The sequence below is a fragment of the Lagenorhynchus albirostris genome, chromosome 14 (genome assembly GCF_949774975.1).
Source record: "Lagenorhynchus albirostris chromosome 14, mLagAlb1.1, whole genome shotgun sequence".
NCBI classification, from domain to species: domain Eukaryota; kingdom Metazoa; phylum Chordata; class Mammalia; order Artiodactyla; family Delphinidae; genus Lagenorhynchus; species Lagenorhynchus albirostris.
This window is the reverse complement of record NC_083108.1, coordinates 73,055,809-73,083,283: the sequence shown is the minus strand read 5'-3', so window position 1 is coordinate 73,083,283 and position 27,475 is coordinate 73,055,809. Positions and strand designations below refer to the sequence as shown.

The 27,475-nt window shown below is 43.0% G+C and overlaps 1 protein-coding gene across 4 annotated transcripts in view; it reads right to left on the bottom strand.

Moving 5' to 3' along the window:
- Positions 1 to 18,146: 18,146 nt before the first annotated feature.
- PTPN11 (protein tyrosine phosphatase non-receptor type 11) overlaps positions 18,147 to 27,475 on the bottom strand; it is a 79,707-nt gene continuing 70,378 nt past the window's right edge. For all 4 annotated transcript variants that reach the window (XM_060170485.1, XM_060170487.1, XM_060170486.1 and 1 more), the window contains 3 exons: positions 25,188 to 25,300; positions 22,871 to 22,973; positions 18,147 to 22,162 (listed from right to left, as the gene is read on the bottom strand). In XM_060170485.1, the coding sequence (XP_060026468.1) occupies positions 22,904 to 22,973; positions 25,188 to 25,300 (183 nt within the window). In that variant the 3' untranslated portion in view covers positions 18,147 to 22,162; positions 22,871 to 22,903. The remainder of the gene's footprint in view (positions 22,163 to 22,870; positions 22,974 to 25,187; positions 25,301 to 27,475) is intronic.

The following is a 27,475-nucleotide window of genomic DNA, read 5'->3' as shown; positions in this document are numbered from 1 at the left end:
AAAGAGCATGTGATTGTATTATTTATTTTACTGGCTTTCTCCCTGTGGGGTCACTAAGACTGACTGTAACCCTCCTCTGAAGGCCACAACTCCTGCCCATGTGGTCCTTTCCATCCCAGATTCCAGAACCACTCCCTCCCCAGTCTTTTGGATGCAGGAGTGGTTACAGCTCTACTATACTAGCCCTGACGTTCTGCGCTATCCATCCTGGCTTCCTACAGCCTGCCTGAACCTTTACAAATAGTCCCTTTATTAAACCCTTATCCTGATGAGGGTCTGCCAGCTGTTTCCTGATGGGACCCTGACTGGTCAAGAGTGAGGACACGAAAGGTGGACCGAGAAGGCCGTTGCTTCCACTGACATCACCTGCCTGGGCCAAGGGAAAGCTGTTTGTTGGGGGTAGAAAACAGTCCACGCATCCAATGGACTGGGGATCTACCTGAGGCCCCTTGGGGTACGGGGACAGAGCCAAAGTTTAGGAGAGAAGGGAGAGTGGGCCATAAGCTCTTCCTGAGTCATCACATTCGGGCCCATGACTCTCAGGAATCCAAGATTCTAAATTCAAACCCATATTTGTGCCAAGGTATAAAGATAGTTCACATTTTTTTTAAGTTTATTTGCCTGATGTATAATTTTCAAATACACAAATAAATGATATATGGGCCTCCCTTTGCACTCTTGCCTTGGGGCCTGCAAATGTTAGGGGCGCCTCCATCACCCCAAGCCAAGAAGTGAGCATGGAACCCATGCTGGGCCGACTGGATGTCCCCTCTCCCCCAGTCTACATCCTGAGCTTTCTGATTAATGCCTTTGACTTAACTGAGCCCGAGTTGGTTTCTGTTGTTTACAACCAAAGAACCTGGACAGATATACACCAGGTATGCCCAACCCCAAATTCATTGTTCCTTCCATTAGAATAGGAGGTAAATACTCACCAGGTCTGCATCCACAGAAGACATAGAAGGTACAGAGAGGGAAGAAGGGGAGGGTAGGAGGGAATCCTTAGGTACATCTCACAAGAGGTATCCAGAGACCAAGATGGATCCTCCATCCCCAATTTCCCCACTACCCACCAACTGACTCAGGGCAAATAGTGTGTTAAGATCCACTGAGTCTCATAAAAAGGTTATGCCTTCAGCTGCAGCCTCCGCCCTCAAATGTATCAAACAAAACAAAGCAAAACCATTTTTTTTTCATTTTTTGCTAGAAATCATCAAAGCCTCCGCACTCGATTCTCTGTCTTTTGTAAATATTTCTATCACATCCCTTAAAAGTGATCTCACTGAATGGATGAATAATAATCTAGACAGAGGACAGGAGGAAATTTACATCATTTAAATGAGAGCCTCTATTATGCAAAATTATTATTCAACTCATGTAAATATCATCCTCTCAACTGGATGAACTTGTTGGGTGGCAGGGGCAGGCCACTCTGTGGAGCAGCAGGAGGGAGAAAGCACGATAATCAGGACCCTAGAAGAGCAGCTAGAGGGAACTAAAGCCTGGAATGGTCCACAGTGGGATGGGTCTTTGTACATTAGGTTTGCTTGTGTATTACTCTCTCCTAAAAATATGCAAAAATCTGAGTCATTACCCTGCAAATCACAGGAAATGCACGCCTCAGATGTTGGAATTCCCTCCCAGCAGGGTGTCTTGTAAAAATGAGACAACCTGAAAAAAAGTTAGCTTTCAGGATAAATGGGGAAAGGACAAAATGTTTGGTAAAACAGAGACCAAGCTCCATTATTATTACTGTGGACGCCAGTACCCTAAATAAGAACCCCATTCCTTTGCCTGAGAGGCAAAGGGTCTCCTTTTTTTCTTTCTTTCCTCCTTTCTTCCTTCCTTTCTTTCTTTCCTCCTTCCTTTCTTTTCTTTCTTTCTTTCTTTCTGTCTTTCCTTTCTTTCTTTCTTTCTTTCTTTCTTCCTTCCTTCCTTCCTTCCTTTCTCTCTCTCTCTCTCTTTCTTTCTTTCTTTCTCTATCTATTTCTTTCCCTCCCTCCCTCCCTCCCTCTCTTCCTTCCTTCCTTTCTTGGTGATGTTCAGAGTTGGGTCTAGATGGCCAGGCCTTCATACTCCACCTTGATCTGTGGGCTGGTCCGGGAAGGGAAAAGAGCAAGGTGGCTCTGCAGCTGAGGGATCCTTGAAGGGATTAACAGCTGAGGGCCATCGGCTGTCAGCACCCCCCAGCAGTGAGGGCAACAAGCCCTCCATTGAATGGGGATCTGGGTGGCACATGGAACTGAGGCTTGATGAGGTTATGGAACCTGCCCAACGTCTCATAGGTAAAACATAGACAAATAGTAGAGCCAAGATTTGAACCCAGATCTGTCTGATGCCAACATTTCCCCACCGCCATGCACTTTTTTTTTAAACTGCTAGTCTATACTGCTTAGCAAAAAGCAAAGGAGTTCATAATGACTTGGTTAAAGGGAATAAAAGAGAAAAGATTAAAAGACCAGTCTGAGGTTTGACAGCCTGGGAGCCTGAGTATATGATGGCATCCCTCACAAATGGGAAAGTTGGGGTGTGGCACCAAAGGAGGGAGGCGAGGTGACAGGTTCTGATCTGACCAAGCTGCCTGTGGCAGAGGCAGCTAGAATGAAATTTTTCATTCAGGGATAGATGACAAAATCACCATGTTGTGAACTCTCTGAGTTGGCAAAGGGCCAAGAAGAAAACCCAGCATTTGTTTGGAGCGTTGCATCATGGGAAATGCCGTTAACACTTGGAAAAGATGAAATGCAGCTGAGGAGATTAAATAACAACACTGCACTTTCTTCCAGGGACTGTGAGGACTTGGGCTTGTCCCCAGAGAGAGGCAGCAAATGAAGACAGTTTCACAGATGATGACAAAATGGAACAAGCACACCATGAGGAAGCAGGAGACCTGAGGTTCAGCTCCAGAATTGCGTTGACAAACATACTGTGTGTCCTTGAGCAAGCTGCTTGCCCTCTCTGAGCCTCAATGTGAGTTACAGTGAGTACAGTGAGTTTGTTCTGTCTTACAGGCATAATATAGAGCAAAATCAGATAGGTTTGTTTCCTAACAATGTCTTAGATAGTATTCTTTTGTCACAGTCACACATCGTTTGCACATTAAAGCTTTAGGAAGAGCATTATTTCCACAAAGAAAAATGTTCATTCTTCATCTGCTTCTAAGACAAGGACCTCTCGATCTGCCTTTTGTTCTTTCCCTCTCAAAGGGGCATTAGGTAAAAGAAATATTTTAGTTTCCCCTTTACTGTAACAGCATATATGTGCTGATACATGAAAATTTGACACTCCATCTGCAAGTTTGAGAGGCAATAAGAAGTGATCTAGGATGTGCCAGGAAGGCAGGAGGAGGAAGAGATCTGGGTGCTTCCTTCTGGCCCCTCCCTGCTCTGACAACCACCCCTACCTCCTGCTTCTATCAGCGACCCCTCCTCCACAGCGCCACCTGTCGCTGGGTCCTCCCAACTGCACTCCCTCTCTTTGCCTGAGAGGTGGTAACGCTCCTTTCTCTGCTAGCCCTTCAGTGCCTCAATATGCCCTTTAATTCCCTTGACCACACCCACATCATTGTACATAGTCTTTTTTACCAAACTCTGCTCAATTACCCAGTTAAAGTGTGCCTTCTCTTTCCTGCTGAAACCCTAGCTGATATAGTAGGTGCTCAATAAATACAGGAGAAAAAAATAAATGAACGAGTAAGTGAATAAATGAGTGGATGAAAATGGTTAACTGTGTGAGGTGACGAATGCATTAATTAACTTGACTTTGGTCATCATTTCATAATGTATATGTATATCAAGTCATCACGGTGTAGACCTTAAATATATGCAATTTCTATTTGTCAATTATACCTGAGTAAATCTGGAAAGGGAATGAGCCGATAAACGAGCAGATACAGGGGAGAAGCGGAGGATTCGGGTTGAGGTTAGTTAGAGTAAGGTCAGTGTTAGGGTTTGTTTGCAAAACAGACGGAGACAGGGGTAAAAATCCACCTGCAAACACAGGGGACACGGGTTCGAGCCCTGGTCCGGGAAGATCTTGCATGCCGCAGAGCAGCTAAGGCTCGGGCACCACAACTACTGAGCCTACATGCTGCAACTACTGAAGTCAGCGCGCCTAGAGGCAGTGCTCCACAATAAGAGAAGCCACCGCAATGAGAAGCCCGCGCACGAAGAGCAGCCCCTGCTCGCTGCAGCTAGAGAAAGCCCGTGCAGCAACGAAAGACCCAATGTAGCCAAATAAATAAATGTCTTTAAAAACAAACAAACAAAACAGAGGAAGATGGGATGACATAGAAGGTGAGGAGCTCTGCCCACAGCTGTCTCGGGTGCTGTGTGCAGACCCCTCCATCCCATCTCTGCCACCCAAGAGGACGTGAATAATTAAGGCCCATTAATTACTTTTCCGAAGGTCAGCCGGCACACCTCACACTCATTCCACAGACAGTACATTGAACCAGCTGCCACATGAAGGTCCTTCCAGAGGCGGCTGGCACCTCCACGAAAGGACGCTAGACCTCAGCCTTGAGCAAGGTCACATTGAAGGGGTCCGGCATGCCTGACACCCTTAGTGGACACCACCAGGCTCCGTGGCTATGAAAGGAAGACATTTCTCATTTTCTACAAGCAATTTTTGTGAGCTACCTGTGCTGTGGCTTAGAATATACTCAGGAGGCCCCAACTGGCTTACTTCCCTAATGCAGGCATTTTCCTCGTTTACAGAATTCTAGGTTTCTAGAGTGTTCAGTGTTTCAGTTATTCAAAGCCATGGTCACAATTTTACTGTGTCCTTGTCATGCATGCTTTATTATCTATTTTATATAATTGACTCTCACTTCCCCCCCCTTTATTTTTTTGGTACATACGTTTTAAAAGGAAACATTATGTCATGCATCAGCAAAGTAGAATGGTTAAGGGCACAGGCTCTGGAGGCGGAGTTCCTGGGTTCAAATCCCCCCTCTGATACGTACTAGCTGTGTGACCTTGGGCAAGTGCTTCAACCTCTCTGTGATTTGATTTCCTCTTTTCTAAAGTGGAGAATACTAATAATAACTTATCTCTTAAGAGAATTGAATGAGTTATGCATGTAAAATCTTTAGAAAAGTTCCTGGAATTAGTAAGCACTATGTTAGTGGTGGTGGTTGCTAGTGTTATAAATAAATGGAAAACTAGTTCTCACTGGCTACACAGACAGAGGGAAAGGGAAAACACAAATATTATATATATATATAATATATTATATATATAATATATTATATATATTATATATATATATTCATACAATGGAATACTACTCAGCCATAAAAAAGAATGAAATTTTGCCATTTGCAACAACAGGGATAGACTCGAAGGGTATTGCACTCAGTAAAATAAGTCAGACAGAAAAAAACAAATATTGTATGATATCACTTATATGTGGAATCTAAAAAGTACAACAAACTAGTGAATATGACAAAAAAGAAACAGACTCAGAGATATAGAGAACAAACTAGTGGTCACCAGTGGGGAGAGGGAAGGGGGGAAGGGCAATATAGGGGTAGGGGATTAAGAGGTACAAACTACTATGTATAAAATATGTATAAAATAAATAAGCTACAGGGGTATGTTATAAAGCACAAGGGAATATAGCCAATGTTTTATAATAACTATAAATGGAGTATAGCCTTTAAAAATTGTGAATCAGGGCTTCCCTGCTGGCGCAGTGGTTGAGAGTCCGCCTGCTGAAGCAGCAGACACTGGTTCATGCCCAGGTCCGGGAAGATCCCACATGCCGCGGAGCGGCTGGGCCCGTGAGCCATGGCCACTGAGCCTGCGCGTCCGGAGCCTGTGCTCCGCAACGGGCGAGGCCACAACAGTTAGAGGCCCGCGTACCGCAAAAAAATAAATTACTTAATTAATTAAAATTGTGAATCACTATTTTTGTTTTATAAATTCATTTAATTAATTAATTTATTTTTGGCTGCATTGCGTCTTCGTTGCTGTACATGGGCTTTCTCTAGTTGCGGCGAGCGGGGGCTACTCTTTGTTGCAGTGCGTGGGCTTCTCATTGAGGTGGCTTCTCTTTGTTGCGGAGCACAGGCTCTAGGCATGCAGGCCTCAGTAGTTGTGGCTCACGGGCTTCAGTAGTTGTAGCACATGGGCTCAGTAGTTGTGGCGCACGGGCTTAGTTGCTCCGAGGCATGTGGGATCTTCCCGGACGAGGGATTGAACTTGTGTCTCCCGCATTGGCAGGGGTGTATTTTGTACACCTGAAACTTATATAATATTGTAAATCAACTATACCTCAATTTAAAAAGATAAAATTTTTTAAAAGAAAAAAAAGCAATGTTATTAAATTTTCTTTGTTAGAGAGACTAGCCAATGCCTGGCATTAAAACTATATTAGCACCAAGCTGGATGTTTCTTCATGGAAAAGACTGAAATAGAATTGAACAAGGAAGGGAATTCCCTGGCGATCCAGTGGTTAGGACTCCAGCTTCCACTGCAGGGGACACGGGTTCGATCCCTGGTCAGGGAACTAAGATCCTGTAAGCCCTGGGGCACGGCCCAAAAGAAAAAAAAAAAAAAATTGAACAAGGTACAACACTTTAACCAGGTGATCCGGTGATATTTAAAGCTCCAAACTTGTATCATCTAAAATTATATTTTGCATCATACCCACTATTCCAATGACAGGGGAGAACAGAGGTCATGAAGATGGCCTGCCCAAGGGCACAGGAAAATTAATACAGATGTCATTCCCAGCCAAGCTGGAGGTTCTTTGGACATAAGGATGCCTGGAATCTCTCCTAGACGTGCACAACCAAGAGCCCCAGTTCAGCTCTGTTAAGTGGGTTCATATCTTCAGGCGCTGGACATGGAAAGCCCTGAAATGTAAAAGAAGGCTTTTATAAAATTTCATAAAAACTTGAGAAGCAGTCAATGGCCGTTACACAAAATGATTTGCAGAAGTTTCAACTATTTTCACCTTCTCCAAATTGCCCCTATGAAAAAGACAGCTATAAACGTGAAGATTTTAGCAACCCTCTTAGGGCTTGTGAACACTGGTAGGTTGCAATCATTGTAGCAGTTAGCCTCAGGACATGCAATTCTTTTCGCCACTGAAAATGCCTGCGATATTCTCCTTTGGTTTTCAAAATAAATTCAAATGAGCATCCCTCAAGACAAAGGGAAAGTAACAAATAAAATAAAAATAAAAACATCAGGCTTGGGGGAGTGAAACCAGGAGATGGAGTTTGTTGCTGTGGGAGATGAACCAATTATTTTCCGTCTTACAGGGTCTGTGCCCCTCACCTGAAAAAACAGGGAACTGAAACTAATGGTCTCTACGTAGAGAACAGACTTGTGGTTGCCAAGGGCGGGGGGTGGGGCGGAGGGAGAGGGATAGACTGAGAGTTTGGGGTTAATAGATGCAAACTATCACATTTAGAATGGATAAACAGCAAGGGCCTACCGTACACTGCAGGGAACTATATCCAATCTTCTGCGATAAACAGTAATGGAAAATAATTTTTAAAAAGAATGTCTGTATGTATATAACTGAATCACTTTGCTGTCCAGCAGAAATTAGCACAACCTTGTAAATCAACTATACTTCAATTAAAAAAGAAAACTAATGGCCTCTAATGACTGCCACTTACACCTCACACACACACGCGCGCGCGTGCACACGCACACGCACACATACACACACGGGTGTGCGTGCACGAGCTCTAACAGGGCAAACTAGCTGCTCCTCCCACCCACCCAGCCCTTCCCCACATTGTTCTTAGTTAAAGGTTGTCCAACCTCCCAGGAACCCAGACTCCAGACTTGAGGCCTCCAAGTACCTTATCTCCATCCCACCCATCCACATAGCACACCAAATCTTGCTGACTCTCATTTTGTTATTTCTTTTTGCTTTTATTTATACAATGCTTATTATCTTCCAGAAAAATGGGCTAGGGGTGCTTCAAATATGATCTCTTTAAATCCTTACAACAGTCAGTAATGAGCACCTTTTATATTGCTGCCCAGCACCCACACCCTTTCTTCTGGTAATGGCACCCCGTTTTCTTTTGAGGATCACCCCCACTCTCAGTCCATGAGGTTTAGGAAAGGCCAATACACACCCCCTTCGAATGACCCAGGTCTGACCAGTGAGTGTGTGTATTCCATCCCCCTGGCCATAAGGATTCACTCAGGAATGGGTATGTGAGCTGTGGTGATCCAATTAAAGCCAACCTCATAATTTTTATAAGAACCATTAGGAAAGAGGTACTCTCTTTTCATAGGATTTGCTGAGGGAGTATGATGTAGGCTTGGAGATATTGGCAGCTATCTTGTCACCATGAGGAAAGAAACAGCCTGAATAGAGCCAACAATGAGTCAACAGATAAATCTCCAGTGACTTTACTAGAGCCTCTGGATCCAGCCATACCAGAAATTAAGCCAGTCTCTAGTGAGCATACAACACAAGTAGTTACCTTAGTGGGAGAATGAAAGCAGAAGATCTCAAGTAGAACAGTGAAGCATATGCAACATCCCTGAGGCAGAAGCATTTTTGTGAAACAGAAAGAAAACCATTGTGGCTGGGGTGCAGAGACCAGGGACAGGCAAGAGTGGAAGAAAATAAGTTCTGAGAGAAAGGTAAGGACCAGACCATCCAGCGTAGGCCAGAGTAAGTATTTAGATATTTATTCTAAAGACAATAGGCAAAGTTTAAAGGAGAGGGTTAATAATCTGATTTGAATTTTGAGAAGTTCACTGGGGCTGCTTGGAGGAGAATGGACTGGGGTAAGGAAGAGAGCAGGGCAGATATTGGAGGGACCATATGGGGACCACTGTAATCATCAGGGGAGATAAAGGGTGGCCTGGAACACGGTGGCACGTGTCCAAACAGCTGCCCTTGGAAAGGCCATAGAGAGGAAGGGAGGCCGGCCACGTGCTCTATCTCTCTAGCTACATGAAGTGAAAACTAATGCAACGGCCAAGGCAAGATTTGCCGCCCCCAGCAGCCCTCCCGAACCACCGAATCGTGGAAAGCTAACACAATCAATAAATCCACAGCTGCTGGGCGAAGAGTGCTGCTGTGCATACATATAGCCACGAAGCAAGGAGCCGGGAGATATGCACCAGTTACATTCAGTTACGACTGAGCTTGCAAGAACTTGGAAGTTGGGCAAACTGTCTGCCAGACAGGACCCCTTGTACCTGTTTGTCTTTTCCTGTTTACACTCTTCAGTGGTTTCTTCTACTGAATGATATTTCCCTTGAGTTAAAAAAAATGGCAGATGTTCATTATGAAGGGGAAAGATTCCTTTTCAGGGGAGAAATTAGACAATATCACCTTGGCCAAGTGATCAAGGTTAACATCATCAATAACAGGACAAATGACACCCTTGTGCCTCTTAATGGGACACACCGAGAAGGACACAACGTTGCCCACATTGTTTTTGCCAAAAATGTTTAACCCCAATCTAATCACAAGAAACAATCAAACAAATCCAAATCGACAGACTTAGTACAGACAAATGGCTTGTGCTTTTCAAATACCAATGTTGTGAAAGACAGAAAGAGGGACGGGAACTGTTCTAAATTCCGGGAGACTGAATCAAAAGGACTGCTAAATGTCATGCGTGATCTTTGATTGGATCCTGCTTCCCAGAAAAGCAAGACATTTGGGGGACAACTGGGGAAATTAAAATACTGACTGTATGTTAGACAATGGTGTTGTGTCAATGTTTAACTTCCTGAGGGTGAACACTGTATTGTAATTACGAAGAAAGATGAGGATGCTTTTAGGACTTGGGCACTGCAGCACTGAAGGATGAAGTGTCATGATGTCTGTACCTGATTCTTAGGGAAAATAATGATAGAGACAGATAGGTAGATAGATAGATAGATAAAGATAGGTAGGTAAGTGGGTAGATAGAAAAGATAAGTGGGTAGGTAGATAAGATAGGTAGGTAGGTAGGTAGGTAACAGATAGATAGATGGCATAAATGTGGCACCATGTCAAAAATGGCTCTATCAGGGTGACAATTATGTGAGTGTTCATTGTACTAATCTATTATTCTTGCATTTCTTTTGCACATTGAAATCTTCAAATTAGAAATTGTGGGAAAAATCAGTAACACTCACGCATATAGGACATAGCCGGTATCCTGCTGTCACTGTGATAAGTCATCTCCCTGATGGGGAACGCTGGGATCACCATGCACCCTGGTTTGACCAGGACAGACATCATTATTAACAGCACCCCCTGAAAAAATGCTCACCCTAGTTATGTCCAAGATGGTTGCCCAAAGTGGAGAGAAAACATTGCCATCATCTGACTTTTGAGATATCAGCGTGTATCACTCCTTCATCCACCAAATGTGTACTGAGCACTTGATGGTGTGCTGAGTACAATGCTGAATAAGGTCAGGAAGTTTCCTGCCCTCATGAAACTGATGGTCTACAGCCGAGTTTGGCAAATTACAGCCCACGAGCCACATCCAGCCTGCTGCCTGTTTTTTAATAACTCGTGAGTGAAGGAAAATTTTACATTCTAAAATGGTTGGAAAAAATCAAAAGGAAAAGGAAATTTTATGACACATGGAAATTAAATGAAATTCAAACTTCAGTGTCCACCAATAAGATTTTATTGACACATAGCCCCGGTCATTCATTTACACATTATCTCTGGCTGCTGTCGTACGCCAGCTGCAGAGTCGTGACAGTGATGGCATGGCCCACAAAGCATAAAATATTTACTCTCTGGCTCTTTGCAAAAGAAGTTTGCCGACCCCTGGTCAAAGTTGTGTTTTCAGTGGAGTTCCCAGGGTTGCCAAAAGATGAAGTAAGATAACATGCAAGTGTAACAGTACAGGACCTGGCACTTAAGCTCTCAGTCGATGTGTGTTGGCTACCTGCCTCGATTTACTCATCTGTCAAATGAAGATAATAACTGCACCTAAGGGGTGTGGTGGTGTGTGGATGTAGTCAGAGAATGCAGGTCAAGCCGTTGGCACGGTGCCTGCATCTGGCAATCACTCAACGAAGAGCAGCTACTGGCTGTTACACACGCTGACTTGAGCAATGCGCTCGCTATTCACAAGGTGCTTGTCACATTTATTAGCGTAATCTTTTTAATGCTTCATCCTGAAATATTTCAAATGTTCAAAACAATATATAGGACATATAATATAAACATACTATAAAATGTTCTAAAATCCATTAAAAAATGTGGAACATATAATCTTATAGTGTAAATACATTATAAAATGTCATAAAATCCAGAAGTATATGGAACATATGCTCCTATCATGTAAACAGGTTATATAATAAGACACACAAATTAATAACATGAAAAAACGGCTCAAATAAGCATCTTGGAAGCCATTGGAACCCCACTTGCCCCTCTCTGTTCTCATCCAGCCTCATCCCTTTCCAACGCCAAAGCAACAACTATCCAGAGAGTGGGGGTTATCGTCCCCATATTTTCCTTCAGAGTTTGACTACAAATGATTTTCTTCTCCAAACATTGTATTACTTGTTTTTGCATGTGGCTGCGCACGCAAAATAAAGGATCTCATCCCGTTCATCTTCTCCCACGATTTGCTTGTCCCTTTGTTACGATTTGTCCATGTTGACATGATCCACTCCTTTCCTATTCTTTCCCTACACATCAATCAGTGTATGGAAAACACCACAATTGATCCCATCCATTCTTCTGTAGAGGGGCATTTGAGGGTCTTCCATTGTTTTGCTCCTACAAACAACCGTTCTTTTATGTCTGTTAGCTCATTTTATCTGCACAGGCAGTATATTATGATTGTCACCCCATTCTCAGTGAGGTTCTGAAAGCTTAAGTTACTTGCCAAAGTCACGTGGGCAAAACGCATGACCTGGTCTTTACTGTCAGCCCGTCCCCATTCTCAGCTCTTTCAGATCAACCTCCTTCCCAGATTGAAGCAATTTCCCACTTATTGACTATAATAAAAGTAAAAGGTTTTTGCTCGACCATTACCTCTTGGAAGGGCTGTGTAAACTCTAATGCAACCCATGAATTTCGTTCACATCATCCCTGCTACGTGCCGTCAGCTGGTAAATTCATATAACACAGGAACAGGCTATGTCAAGGGCCTGCAAGACATTCCCAAGCCCTATAGGGAGAACATACATGTTTACTGGTTGAGCACCTACTATGTGCCAGGTCACCCACTGCCATTAAACTTCTCAACAGCCCTTCACAACAAGGTAGATTTCCTAAAGAGGAATCTATGGATCAAAGGCTTGAACTGACTTGTCTTAAGATCCTATAGCCAGAAGGTGACAAAACCAGGAAACAAACTCAAGACTGTGGGATTCCAAAGCACTGATTTTTCCCACTAAATCAACATGCCTAGAACAGAATGTTCCATCTCCTCCTGGAGTCTAAAACTCAAATGTAATTAACACCTTGTATCAAAACATATATTTTAACTTACCCTTAGCAGAAACTTGATGGTTTATTCTTATATCTAAAGAGAGGAATTAGGACTTCCCTGACGGTCCAGTGGTTAAGAATCCGTGCCTCCACTGCAGAGGGCATGGGTTTGATCCCTGGTAGGGGAACTAAGATCCCACGTGCCATGCAGTGCGGCCAAATAAATAAATAAATAAATAATAGAGAGAGGAATTATGTTGGTTCCAAACAAGGATCTTAGTCCATTTTCAAAAGTGGAAAAGGTATTAAACGCAGTAAATCAATTCACAATAGGCCACTGCTAGAGGCTCATTTGTATGGCCAAAGCTCAGGAGTCTTTTCTGTCCACAACTCAAACCTTTGTTAGATATTTTCTAAAGCCTTCATACAAACTAACACTTGAGAGAATCCACCTTTAGAAAGAAGGAAATTGATTTCTGTATGAGGAAAAAAAAAAACAGTAATAGGGGAAGCAACCATCAAACATGTATGAATGAAGATGAAAAAAACTACTTTTTACAAGTCGAGAAATCTATCTGGACCCAGACATCTGTCACCTCCCAAACAGACTTTAATTTTAGAGTTTGCTTCCTTTACATTTTTTTCCCCTTCTCTTCCCATAGTTAGATGGATTTAACATATGCTTGGGATTTCACAGACTCGGTTTTGGTAGGTGCAATGTCTAAGAATATCTGAAGCTGTTTTCAAGACCTTATGGGATGACGTTTGTCTTGTTCTTTGAGAGCCAGTCTTTGGATTTTTCTTACTCTTCATGGCTACTCTTGTGATATCAAGTGATTCCCAAATCTCTGTCTGCAGACGTGAACTGACCCAAGCACGGGTATAATTTCCAACGACCTTTCTCTCCACGTGGAAATCCTCCAGCGCAGCTCATCTCAAATGTGCCCACGCGTCCCCTGCTGATCTTGTAAAAAAATACAGGTTCTGATTCAGTAGGGCTGAAGGGGAACCTGAGACTCTGCATTTCCAGCAGTTCCAGGAATACTGTTGCCCTGTCTCCTTGACCTTCAGAAACAGCAGTGGCTTGACTAGGATGGCAGTAGTAAATGTAGGGAGATGCAACAGGCCAGGGATAGATATACTTTAGTAGAGTGGCCAGAACTGTCTGCTGGGTTGGACACGCAATGGGGGAGGGGTCAGGGACGATCCCTAGGTTTCTGACCAAAATAACAGGGTGGTGGTCATGCCAGGTCCTGCACCAGTGGAGTAGATGCTGAGACTGCCAGCCCAGATCTTAAAGGGGCAGGTGCAGCCTTCCCCTGGCGCTGGGCATGACTGCTCAGAGCTCACAGCTGCCCCCAGGGAATCAGAGTGAAGCTACCTCCACCTGCGACCAAGTCCTGCTTTCCCCACCCTCCCCTGCCTCCCTCTCTCCCCTTCTCCGGAGGGCGTTTCTTCTGCAAATCACTTGCCCAGGAGTTCCTGTCGCAGGCTCCACTTCTCAAGAACCTGACCTAAGACAGATGGGGAAGGTCTCCCTGAAATCTTATGATTTAACCCAAAATTTTTGATTAAAAAGGCTTTGGGGGGTTTTTGCCTAGGTATAAGAGGGCTGGGGGTGCTGGGGAGTGGCGCCTGAAGGGAACAGCGTTTCTTTTCGGGGTGATGTAAATGTTCTAAAATTGACTGTGGGGCTGGTTGTATATACCTGTGAATATACTAAAAACTGTTGAATGGTACAGTTTACACGGGTGAATTGTATGGAATGTGAATTACATCTCAATTTTTAAAAAGCAGTTTAAAAAAAATAGTTATCCATCTTCTGCCCAAAACAAAAAACAAAAAAGGCGACCCTTCTTGGTCGAGGCCCCAGGTTGCCTTCCCAACCTTACCTCCCATTCTGGCCTCCAGGTATGGGCTCCAGCCAAGTTGAGCCCTCCCCCTCCCCCACCCCCAACCATGTGCTCTGCTGTTCTGTGGCTTTGCCTGCCCGCCATACCTCCAGGAATGCTCCACTGGGTCCCACCTCCAGCTAAGTGTGAAGCCCTCCGTCTCTCCTGGGATTCCTCAGGGGCCAGTGTGGTGAAAAGGAGGGGGCATGGACTTTGGAGTCAGACCTACCTGGGCTCAACAAATCCTAGCTCCCCACTTACTGCGTGGGACCTCAGATAAGTCAGTTCGTGTCCCTGAACCTCAGTTTACTCATCTGTAAAATAGGGATCAGCCATTCATTCTACAAATACTGAGCTACCCAGGCACCATGCTAGGCACTGGGAACATGGCTGTGAGCAAAACAGATGGGGGAGGATACCTGCCTTGCAGGTTTTGAAATCATCTCTGGTAGTGTTTGGCACATTTAACTGTCATTTAGTAAATGAAGGGTATTATCATCATTTCCTTTTACTCTTTTAGTCTTGATCCAGGGCTCATCCATAGCTGTTTTATTTTCCATCTTGTATTCAGCCTGTGTGTGTCTCCTCTCCCTAAATGGGCCATCAAGTTCTTTAAGACAGGGATCAAGACAGATACTTGTTTTGTATTCCTCACAGCACCTAGTCAACGGCTCACTGTACTCATTAAAAAGTGGTTGAGGGGCCTTCCCCGGTGGTGCAGTGGTTAAGAATCCACCTGCCGGGCTTCCCTGGTGGCACAGTGGTTGAGAGTCCGCCTGCCGATGCAGGGGACACGGGTTCGTGCCCCAGTCCGGGAAGATCCCACACGCCGCGGAGCGGCTGGGCCCGTGAGCCATGGCCGCTGAGCCTGCGCCTCCGGAGCCTGTGCTCCGCAATGGGAGAGGCCACAACAGTGAGAGGCCCGCATATCGCAAAAAAAAAAAAAGAATCCGCCTGCCAATGCAGGGGTCATGGGTTCAAGCCCTGGTCCAGGAAGATCTCACATGCCGTGGAGCCCATGCACCACAACTACTGAGCTCGTGTGCCATGACTACTGAAGCCCGTGCACCTAGAGCCCATGCTCCATAACAAGAGAAGCCACTGCAATGAGACGCCCGCGCACTGCAATGAAGAGTAGCCCCCTCTTGCTGCAACTAGAGAAAGCCCGCGTGAAGCAACAAAGACCCAACGCAGCCAAAAAAAAAAAAGTGGTTGAATGGATGCATGCATGCATTATTGTTTGGCACTTTTGAATCTGAAAGAAAATCTGAAGTAATTCTCAACTCACTGGCCCAGATAATTAAGACCAGTCTCACATGGTAGCTGGTATAGAGCTTTAGCATCCTGGTGATGGCAAGAACGCTTTCCCTCATCCCCACTGAGAATGACAATCACAGCAAGGCCCAAACCAAAATGCACAGACAGGTGCATCCCATATGCACCTAAAGAGCGGTTTATAGAAATTGATCCTGGTGACTCAGTAATTTCAGTCGTTAGTCAGTCATAGAGAATTAAGTATCTTTATTCCTAAACTCAAAACAAGACAGACCCAGAACTTGAAAGAAAAAAAAAAGGCAAGTGACCTAAAGAGTTCACAGAAAAGCGTAAACAAAGCATTTGAAAAGATGCTTGTCCTCCTTCTTAAGAGAGATGCAAATTTAGTTACACTGAACTATCTTTGTTCACCTATCAGACAGATGAGGGCTCAAGTCTGAAAGGTAGTTTGATAAAGGTGTGAGGAAAGAAGCTGGTAGGGCTATAACTAGGGTCAGCCTCACTGGGGCACAATTCAACATTCTACATCCAAGTAACAAATGTAAACCCTGGGAACCAGCACTTACAGTGAGGCATATGTTCAAAGTTGCTCTCGGTCCTTGGGGATAATGAGAAAGACTGTTCACGGGAGACAGGTGTGGACGAGATTTCCCACTGTATGCTCTTCTGAACCTTTAACACTTTGTTCTAAGTGAACGTATTATCTACTCAAAAAAAATACACACAATTTTTAAGTTCAGAAGAGCTTTAAGCCTAAGGGGGGGAAATTTTTTTAAGCAAACATATTGGTTAATGGGTACAGAATTTCAGTTGTGATGATGAAAACAATTCTAGCAACGGATCATGGTTTAATGTTGCACAATAATGTGAATTCCCTGCACTGTATACTTAAAAGTGGTTTAAATGGCCAATTTTGTTTTACCCATATTTTACAATTAAAACAATTTTTTAAACAAAGTAAAAGACAAGACCTCATGAATCATGAGGCCACATTCAAATACCATCACCAGGAATTCCCTGGCGGTCCAGTGGTTAGGACTTTGTGCTTTCACTGCCGAGGGCCCAGGTTCGATCCCTGGTCCGGGAACTAAGATCCCTCAAGCCACGTGGTGTGGCCAAAAAAAAAAAAAAAAAATACCATCACTTGGAAGACCTAGATCACCTGAGTTATCTAGGGTAATCCTGAATGAACAGATGTTATCTTTCTTAATAAAGGATGATTCATTAATTGTAAAACTAAATTACAATGTAACTTTATTGACTTTGTAAATTTATATGAAAACATTTACAATGCAGGAAAAAAAATCCTTTGCCTTATGACATGAACTTGATATTTCCCTTGAAAAATGTTATCTCAATAATGATTACATTCGGAATGAAACGGCTCATTCCAAACCATAATTTATACTCTATACTAGGAAGTCCTAGCAAAACTGGCCTAGATTATCCAACACAGTGAATTTATATTTCATCAAGAACTGAATGGTTAAAAATGCAGTAAGTAGATGCATGGATAGAGAATAAAGACACTCATAAATATGTACTATATTTTGTTGCAAAATGTGTCCAAAAGAGTGCTAGAACTGCCACTGGTATAGATCATGACAGAGAGAGTTATTCTTTGTTCAGAGATGAATGGAGAAGCAAGAGCTGAATAGAGAAATAGCTATTTGCCTTGCATGTTCATTTCTAAAAAGAGATCCAAAGAAACTGGCCTTGACTGAACCCATAAGAAAATGAAAGGACAGTTTCCCTCTTTCTCTACACACACACACACACACACACACACACACACACACACACACACACACACACACACACACACAAGATTCCCCACTGGTCAAGAATAAGCTTAAGTGATCCTCACCATTGAATCCTAACTCCCTGTAATTCATTCCTCTATGTAACCATCAATTTCAGTTAATACCCTTATTGTTTACTCTAATCGAATTATAACTACCTGTATAACTGTTTTATTCATCCATTTCCCAGTCCCTAGCTTCTAGTGGGGATTTAATCCTTGCTGAATGGAAGAGAATTTGTACCCAAAATGGTCTATGGCCTTACCAGGTAGAGACATGACAACAAGTCTGAGCAACACATGAATTTCTTTGTCCATAAACCACCCACAGATTCTTTTTTAATATATAATATTTATTTATTTATTTATTTGGCTACGGGTCTTGGTTGTGGCACGTGGGATCTTTAGTTGCGGCATGTTGGCTCTTAGTTGTGGCATGCGGGATCTAGTTCCCAGACCAGGGATCTAACGTGGGCCCCCTGCATTGGGAGCGTGGAGTCTTAACCACTGGACCACCAGGGAAGTCTAATCATGTTCTGTATACATTATACAGACATACTTTTTACTCGCTATTTACTCATAAGTTCTTCCAAATAAAATTCCCTGTCTCCCAAAGCTACTCATAAAATAGGCACTCAAATGCTTGAGGAACTGATTCATTCATTCTGAATTCCAGGTTCCCTTCTAGATAAGAGCTGCAAAATGTCAGCATTTGGCTAGTATAAGAGGTTGAGGGACCTGTAATCCCAGTTTTTCCTGGACATTTCAGATGAAGTAAATGACAAATACCATAATATACGAAAATGGTTTTATTCCTAATTTTTAGTTCCCATACAGTTTACAAATACACTTTTACTCTGATAATACGGCTTTGCAACTAGCAAAGCAGTTGAACTAACACCCATAAATACAGGTGAGGAGACAATTAACATCCACTAATGTTTCTCTACATAAACTATTCTTTTAATGTCATTTTTTTTAAAACAATTGCAAATAGACTACATAATATACGTGGGCAAAAAGGCAATTAAGTGAATCTCTTGAAACACTAATGTATAATAAACAGTGCATATTATCAACATTTACATGATTCACATCAAAATGATGACATCCTAAAACGTATTCCTTTTAAAGGAGAGATTTATCAATAAAATATTACATATCTTTTAATACTCTGGTACAATACTTCATATACTGCAGGAAAATTAACTGTAGATCTAGTCATCGACTTAATAAAGGATCCTTTTCCATTAGCTTTTATTAATAAAAGAATCACAACTAGGTCATAAATAAACAGGCAAATTATTAATTACATGATTTGAGGTTTAGGATGAAAACTTGTAAAAATTAGTTTGATATACAGCAAAGTTATACAACACACTAAAACCAACTGTTTAATATTTTTGCCTTATGTGAACTGCCCATAGTAAAAAAGGAACAAACTTTTTAAGGATGGAAGGTATAATAAACTATATTTTGGAACTTATTTTTCAAGAGGAAGAGGAAAAAAGATTTTAACGAAATTAAGGGCTAATACAGATCCTAATAAAGGCATATTGAAATCAGGGAGGCCATGTGCTTACGATGTAAAACTTTATTCCGCCAACAACATACAGAAAACAAAAACTGCACTGGGTTTGTACTTACGTCTACAGTCTAAGTTTCCCTTACGGATTAACAAGCTACAACAGAACACTTCACAATTGCATACCTTTTTCCACATTCCTCTGAACTAGAAATAACCCAGGACATTATATTAGTTCTTAAAAACCCTAGTAACCCCTTAATAACCCCTAAAAATAATCTTGATGATTTTCTTGGCTGTTCCAAAGCAACTGGGCTCCGTAAAGAATGCACGAACACCAAGAAAGTAGTACATGTATTTTCTCATCCCCATTTAGCCACATTTGTAAAGTCACCGATTTCAAAGAGCGAGATGACCAGAATTTTCAGGAGGGCCACACACTGGATACAAGGTGTCTTTTTGTTTTGTTTTGTTTTTTTTAAAAAAAAAACAGGCTATTAAGACTCTGAAATTTGGCTTTTTTAAAAAACCCCAATACCACATGCCAGATAATTTCTTCACCCCAAATATAAAATCCTATGCTTGTAATTTTAAAATACTTAGCCAGCTATGGGAATATTGTGCAAATTTAATGTCTACCAGCAACCCAGACGCAGACTGCAGACGTGTAGCTATCACACCTATTTTCCAGGTAACCTGATTCAACTATTACTGACTGCTGTGGTCCCAGGCCCTCTGACTTCCTCAGAAACCACCTCTTTGGAACTTCCATTTCCACTGTTTTTTTTACACCCGCACCTCGAGCTCACCTCCCCCTCCCCCATCTTCACAGCCCCTCCACGTGAATCCATCCCATGTAATCTTACCGGAGAACCTGCAATCACCTTTACCAAACACACGACAAACCTAGGCAACCTAGGGACTATTAATCTTGTCTTGGCATCAGTTTACACCACATAATAGGTGCTGACTTCGTGGAGGGAAATCTAAATGAAATCAATGTCCTATTACAAATGAAGCTGGCCAGGATCAGGTGTTTCCAAGTGCAAAAACAACTGATCTTAAGCTACAGACAGAGACGTTAATGCAGCAGATATGTTGTACAATCAAATCCTTGTATGCTGGTGAAAGACCTTGCCCCCAAAGTCCAGAGTCAAAACGTTATCGCAAAAACGAGGACCATTCAATGTGACAATGCAATACAAATAACAGGATTCAAGATCCTTGTTGCAAGTACTGAACTGGAATCTCTTTCTTTACAGGCTTGACAAGAAGACAGCAGTCATTTACATTCCTCTTAGAAGGTAATTACCTTCAACAATTCTAAGTTCAATGGATGGGGGGGAGGGGAGGTGGGGGGAGAAGTCAATGTAATTTTGTCTGTGAAAACGGCAGCCAGGCTCTCCCCAAACAACCTCAGGGTTTCAAAGGAGGTAAAGACCTCAGAAAGGAGCTACTAACAGGGTTGGATCTAGTCCTTCCTTTTTTGGAGACAAAGCAAGAAGAATTCGATTAAGGAGATCATGACTTAACGGCAAAGCTGCCGTGGCATTTTATTATCTTTACAAAGTCCACCAAAGATACTTCAATTGAAATACACTCATTGAATGATGATTCAACACACAGGGCAAAGAGGGATGTCTTTGGAGAAGGCACTTCAGGTAGAACATTAGCAAATCCTACTGCTTGGTTAAAACAAAAATGAGCTACTGCTAATTCAATCTGACTAGTGGCCTCACGAGAACTGCCCCTCCGCACTGCAGCCTTGACTGCGTGCATGGGTGTGGGGCCCGACTGAAGCCAGGGGCGTGAAGAAAGCACCCCATTCACCTCCCTCTGCAGTGGCCAGGGCAATGAGGTGGCTCTGCTTTCAAATGCTCTGCCCTCCCGAACACACCCAACCTTAAGAGACCAGTTTCCCAAAGCAATGGTTTAGAACATATGCTAAGAGCCAGCAGAACTGGTTCAGGAAGCTCGCTGAAGGCCCTCTGTTTCTGCCCGACTTCCAGCTTACAGCAGCTATCATAACCAGCTTCAGCTTCCCAAGGTCACTAGCAGCTTCTACTTTTGCTAACCTCTTTTTTTAGCTGTTTTTCCATGGCACTGGTTCTGACGGTCTGTTACACTGGGGGCCTCCAAGGAACCTCACCTCCATTTCATGCCCTCGTGCAGTCTCCTCTTCCCAAATCGGAGCTGGGCCTGGGACTGGTTTTAATCAATAGAAGGCAGTAGAAGTGATGCTGTGACAGTTCTGGGTTTAAGTCTTAAACCTGGCCACTACTGCTTTATACCCTTGGGACCTCTGAGCTGCCATAAATGTGGTCCAGCTACCCTGTGGGCGAGGCCACGTGGAGAAGGTGAGACCTGAGGACCGCATGCAGATGGAGAGGCCCAGCCATCCTGCCAACCACGAGTGACACCAGCAAGACAAGGAGAGGAACCGCTCAGCTGAGCCCAGCCCAGTTTGAAGAGATGGGGAAAAGCCAGTTGTTGTTTTAAGCCACTCAGTTTTAAGGTGGTTTGTCAGCAACAAGTGATAACCCAAAACTGGTTATCCATAGATGCATTTTTTCCTAAATACAATTACTCAAATGAAAAGAAAAGATGACAAACGTTTTCCCACCACGAGTTTCTCAGTCAACAGGCTGAATGTAATTGGTCAACTGCTAAGAAGAAACCATGCCTTTTATCCTAAGTTCCCATGATTTCCACCCCCATGATTTTTCAATGGCAATGCAAGGGGAGACAGTCTGGGGCACTGGCTTAATTATTATTTAGCCAAAATAAGAGGCCATCAAAATGCATTATCCACTACTGGATAAGTGATGATAAATGAAATTGTTCTCACTTCTATAGGGTGTTGTTACTTAATTATCCCCAATCATTTCTCCTCTTACAAGTGCCCTATCATTCCCCACAAAGCAGAGGGGAAACTAAGTTTGTTGAGGTTATCAAAAGAAAAAATGCCAATAACTAGAATTTGAATCACCATCATCTGGAAAATATAGAGCACAATTTAACTGCTTCCTCAATTTAAAATAAAATTCCATAAAATATAACACTGTCTACATCATAGAGATGATTTCTTCTTATCTGAGGACATGAGTAATTGGAAATCAGGTATTGTTGAGTTAGAATACAGTGGTCTTTAAGTGGTTTCCAATTTTGCTTATCAAAAGGTAGTCAACCACAATGCAAGCCTTCCAAATTCAAATTCATTCTTCATGTAAACTTCCTTGCATCTGTTCTTGATCTTTTCAGGGAGAGGGGGAAAGTCCACATCTGGCAAAGAAATAAGTTAGAATTTTTAAGGAGCATACATCTAAAAGTTTGGCAAGGCAGTAAACCATTTTAAAGTAGATTTAGAGCTTTTAAATATACTACTCATTGAAATGGGAATTTCGACGTGAAATGCTAAAAACTTACCTTTTAAACATACATCACACAATTGGGTCCCTGTCTAAAAAGGTGAATGGAAGGAAGGAGACGTACAAGGGAGACGAATTCCCAGCATCAGAGCTGGAAGGGATGTGGAGTTGAGCCAGTCAGAGGCCCAGGAAGTCCAGTGCCCTGTGTCATACAGCCAGCCAGTCAGAGGCCCACTGGGGTGAAAACTCAGGCATCCTGACTCTGACCATCCAGTGCCATGTCCCCACAGTCCCTAGATCCCTACAGATCATCTCCCAGCACAGCGTGGGTTAACCTACTTTAATAAAAATTGCAGGAATGATGATATCTGCCCTTCATCACCAGTATCAACCATTTTTCTGTAAGTGCTAACCCTGCCCTTCACAGAATTAATTCTGTATTTGATTTCAATATTTAATGAATCCAACTTGGAGAAAGAAATACAGGCAGAAGAAAAAAGAGGCTGGGTTTTAAAATTCAATTGTGGTTCACTTTGTTAAAACAGTCACAAATTATTTGCCTGCTTCAAAATGCCACAAATGATATAAACAATTAACCAGTAGAGCACTTCTGTTGAAATACCTATTTCTGTGCTTGAAGTCTTGGCGGGTCTTCTCATCTGAAACTTTTCTGCTGCTGCATCAGACCCACATTTTCATAGACTCTAGCATTATCTTCTCTCATTCTGAAAAGAAGAAAAGGAAGACGACACTAATAAAAACGCAGACATACTGTTTAACCTTACATGATAGTTATAATGCACATACTCTATTCTCTGGGGACCATATGCGGCGCAGACATAGCTCCCGCCCCCAGGAGCTGACATTATAGGAGAGGATATCGGACAGAAACACACAGCAAAATAATTCTGAAGTAAGAGGCTCGAGTCCCTGTGCTCCCGGGGTTTGGCGGAAGGAGAGTTGTTTTCCAGGAGGGTGGAGGGAGGCAGGCCTGTACGATGAGGCATTGGGTTAGACCTTGAAGGAAGCTGGGACATGTGCATAGAGAAAAGAATGGTATTCATTGTGGGCAGAAGGATCTGAATGGGCCAGAGCAATGTAAAGGCAAAGTGTAGGAACGGTTAGGCAGGGACTACAGATCCATTCAGCCCCCAATCCGGCGACATGAAGGTGAACATGAAGCTGACCGGCAGTTTAGGGCCCCAGAGTGGAGCGGCAATGCATCAGAGCCCAGACTCTGTTTTTTGTTTTTTTTTTTTGCGGTACGCGGGCTTCTCACTGCTGTGGCCTCTCCCGTTATGGAGCACAGGCTCCGGACGTGCAGGCTCAGCAGCCATGGCTCACGGGCCTAGCCGCTCCGCGGCACGTGGGATCTTCCCGGACCGGGGCATGAACCCGTGTCCCCTGCATCGGCAGGCAGACTCTCAACCACTGCGCCACCAGGGAAGCCCCCAGACTCTGTTTTGTTGAGCAGAGTGGAGACCAGAACAGTCCAGGGGGACGAGGAACCCAGCAGCTCTGGGCTGGTCAGAGAGGAACAAGCTGAAACAAGCAGCAGGGGCCGGGGTCTCCTGGGTCTGCACCCTACAAGGGGGACAACGGGAACGGAGAGGCAGAGAACCTATTAGTCACAGGCAGGCCACTGGTAAAAAGGGAGTCGTCAGAGCTAATTCTGTTGAGCCAACATGTAGGGAAAGCTTTCTGGCAAGGACTCGGAGCCCTGACGTGCTGGTTCCACTGCAAATCACTGCAGATAGCAATTTAAAATCAACTTTCCCCATCAGTCCGCTGGGAAAGAAAAAAGCAGGCAGAAGGAAGAGGCAGCTTGGTGGAGAGCATACTTTTGCTATATAATTTCATTTCAATGTTAAATAGAAAGCAAATGTAAATACGAGCCTCATATATGTTATCAAAAACGTTTATATAGAGTATTAAAGCCAACAGGGGTTTAAAAATCCACATCAGAAGCAAACAGGGATAAGACTCCTAGGGGAAAATAAAAAGTAAATGTTATACCAGAGAGTGACTTTAGGATATACAGAAAAAAAATAACTTACAATTGTTATTCACATAATCGATTTAACGAATATTTTCTTATCACATGTTTTAGTTTAAACATGGAGTTGGCAAAGTTTTTCTGTACAGGACCAGACTAAAAATAATGTAGTCTCTGTGGGCCATACACGGTCTCTGTCATGTATTATTCTTTGTGTGTGTGTGTTTTTAATAACCCTTTAAGAACCGTCCATGAGCTGTACAAAAGCAGGCCGTGGCCGGATTTGGCCTGGGGGCTGTAGTTTGCTAACCTGGTTTAAATACCCACAGTAGATTTCTACTGACTGTGGAAAATTAGACCATGATTGTGTTGACACATTGATGGTCAATTTACTTACTTTTACATAGCCAAGAGTCTTGACTCATCAAAAAGGGTGTTACCTACCTCTGCAACAATCCACACCCCATCAAAAGAAAAATTAGATTCTTGGGACTTCCCTGGTGGCGCAGTGGTTAAGACTCCGCGCTCCCAATGCAGGGGTCCCGGGTTCGATCCCTGGTCAGGGAACTAGATCCCACACACCACAACTAAGGTTTGCATGCCACAACCGAGGAGCTGGCGAGCTGCAACTAAGGAGCCTGCCTGCCGCAACTAAGACCCAGCACAACCAAATAAATAAAATACTTTTTAAAAATTAGATTCTCCTTGGAGAACCAGCACTTGATATCTGTACAGTCCCGTAGACTCCTAGCCAGTGTAGCAAGCAGCCTTCAGTTTAGTTCAACTAAAATTTAGTTTAGCTAGCCACTGGCACACTCAAGAACCAGTGAGGCAACAATAATGTGCACCAAGGAAAGGCATGTGCTGCAAAGACATATCATTTTTTAAAGCTTTTCTATAGGATAATGTTCAGGTAAAAAGATTTTCCTTCATTTCTACTTACTCTGCACAGGACGGCGTTGGGGTACAAGGTGGGAGGGGACTCTGATCTCCAGTTGCCTGGTCCGTCAGGGAATACTTAATATTTGTGTATTCGTGCCCTTTCCTCTTGCTCTTCTGCAAAGTGAAGATTGCATATATGAAGAACTGTGACTTTTTTGAGGGAATGAAGAAGTCAAAAAGGCATTTCATTAAAAAGAAAAAAAGAGAGAGAGTTTGACAGACAAGTTGGACCCTGAATACTGGTATGTTGACCAAATGTCAGGGAATTCACCTCCTTCATGTAAATACATCATATGGGTGAAATGGACCTTTGAACCATACAATTCAAAAGCAGAGAGTCATGCATTAACAACTTACTGTATTAAATGAAATGTACCTGTTTCTGGACTAAGAGAGAATTCACACGTTCTTTGACACATTAGCATCCAATCATTTCATAGTTCACTTGCAACACATTTAATGATTTTCAAGTAAACAGGTGGGAAAAGAGTTTCAGAAATAAACGCACTCCAAGTAAAAACTGCACACAGGTACAAAAGATGGCAGCACTCTTAGCAGAATAATACACTTTATCGTATCGTCCCCACCCCACCCCCACTCCAGAAAAAACTCTAGCACATTTAAAACTTTACTTTCAGCCCAATGATTCTCTGGGGGAAAAAAGGCAGAGAAAACCAGTAAAATGTAATCTCATTTCAGATACAGAATGAACTGCATTAGGTAGGACTCTAGTTAGATGATTTATCATTCTTTCCTCCTAAATTCACCCAGAAACAACCAATTCCGAAAATCTAATCCATCAAGTTATCTTCATTATATAATGCTGCCTTCATTACAGGATTATTCAAGACACAGTAAATGTTAGAAAGAGTATCCGTATCAAATACTGACGTAGAGCAGTGACTCTCATTCACTGTTGTTGAGAGGGTGAACTGGTGCCATCACTCTGGTACACAACTGATAGTACCAACTAGTTAGTATCCGGTAATGATGAAAAGGCACATATATTTTACAACGTTGAACATTTACTTCTTGAGAAACTCACGCACCCAAGCCTAGAAAGAGCTGACAAGGATGTCCAGTGACGTGCTATTCCTAACAATGTTCACCAAGAGAACACTGAATACCTCACAATGAATACCTCACATTCATATCACGAAATAATATGCAACAGTGAAGAGGAAAAGTGTGTGTGTGTGTGTGTGTGTGTGTGTGTGTGTATCAAAACAGATTACATACACAATGTTAGGTGGAAAAACACAAACTGCAAAACAATGAAACAGTATATCATCTTGCTAAACATTCTAAACATAAAAACAATGTCATATATTGTATACAGATATTTGTATTTAAAAATTTTTAAATACAAAAAGAGACTGCAAGGCTAGTTACTGCCTTGGGGTTCCGAGGGTGAAGATGAGGGGTGGCCCTGGGGGTGGGTGTCAAACGGAATCTCAGCCATATAGTGGTTACACTTGATTGCTTTTAAAAAGAAAAAAGATTTGAAAGAAACGTGACAAAAGGAAATGGTCTATTATGGGTGTGGTAATGAATGTTTTAAATTTTTCAAAATAAAATGTAAAGCATAAAAGAAATTTAAATCCACCAGTGGAATTTCTTTTTCCTCTCCTTGCTCAAAACTCACCAAAAACAGCTAAATAAAAAATGGAAAATCTTACTATACATAAAACAAGGGAATGCTACAACTCCAGTCTACAAACTATAAAGTGTCTCTGATATAGTACTGTGAAAACTGGACCAAAATAAGAAGGAAGCTGAGAAGTAACACATACCCCTCAGGTGGTAGCAGGAAAAAGAAACCCCTGAATGTCACTGTCCCAGGAGTGAAAGGCCTGGAGCTGAGCCACGGCAGGCCATAGGAGAAGTGGGGGAAGGCTTGTCAAGAGCCAGTTCAACACAGTAGAAAGGCCCACAGTCTGAAGAGCCTTTTCTGCCATCCACTGCCACCCTCCCAGCTGAGGTGGCCTAGAGGAGAGGCAGGGTAGGAGGGAGCATTATTAACCCCTCTGACTCTACAGGCATTGCAAAGTGTCAGAATGACCCCCTGAACACCAACACACGGATGTGCTCCCAGGGCGAAGGTAACAGGGCACTGAGACAACAAACCCAAGCAAAGCTGTGGACCTCCTCAGCCACCCTGCCTCCCCTCGCTATGGACTATCCGGTAATGAAGGGGTCAGCACAGAGCCTATATAAAGAAGGGGAGAAGGTACAAAAAGGAAAAAGGGAGCAAAGAGCAAAAGGCAGATGGAGAAAACACATCAAAAA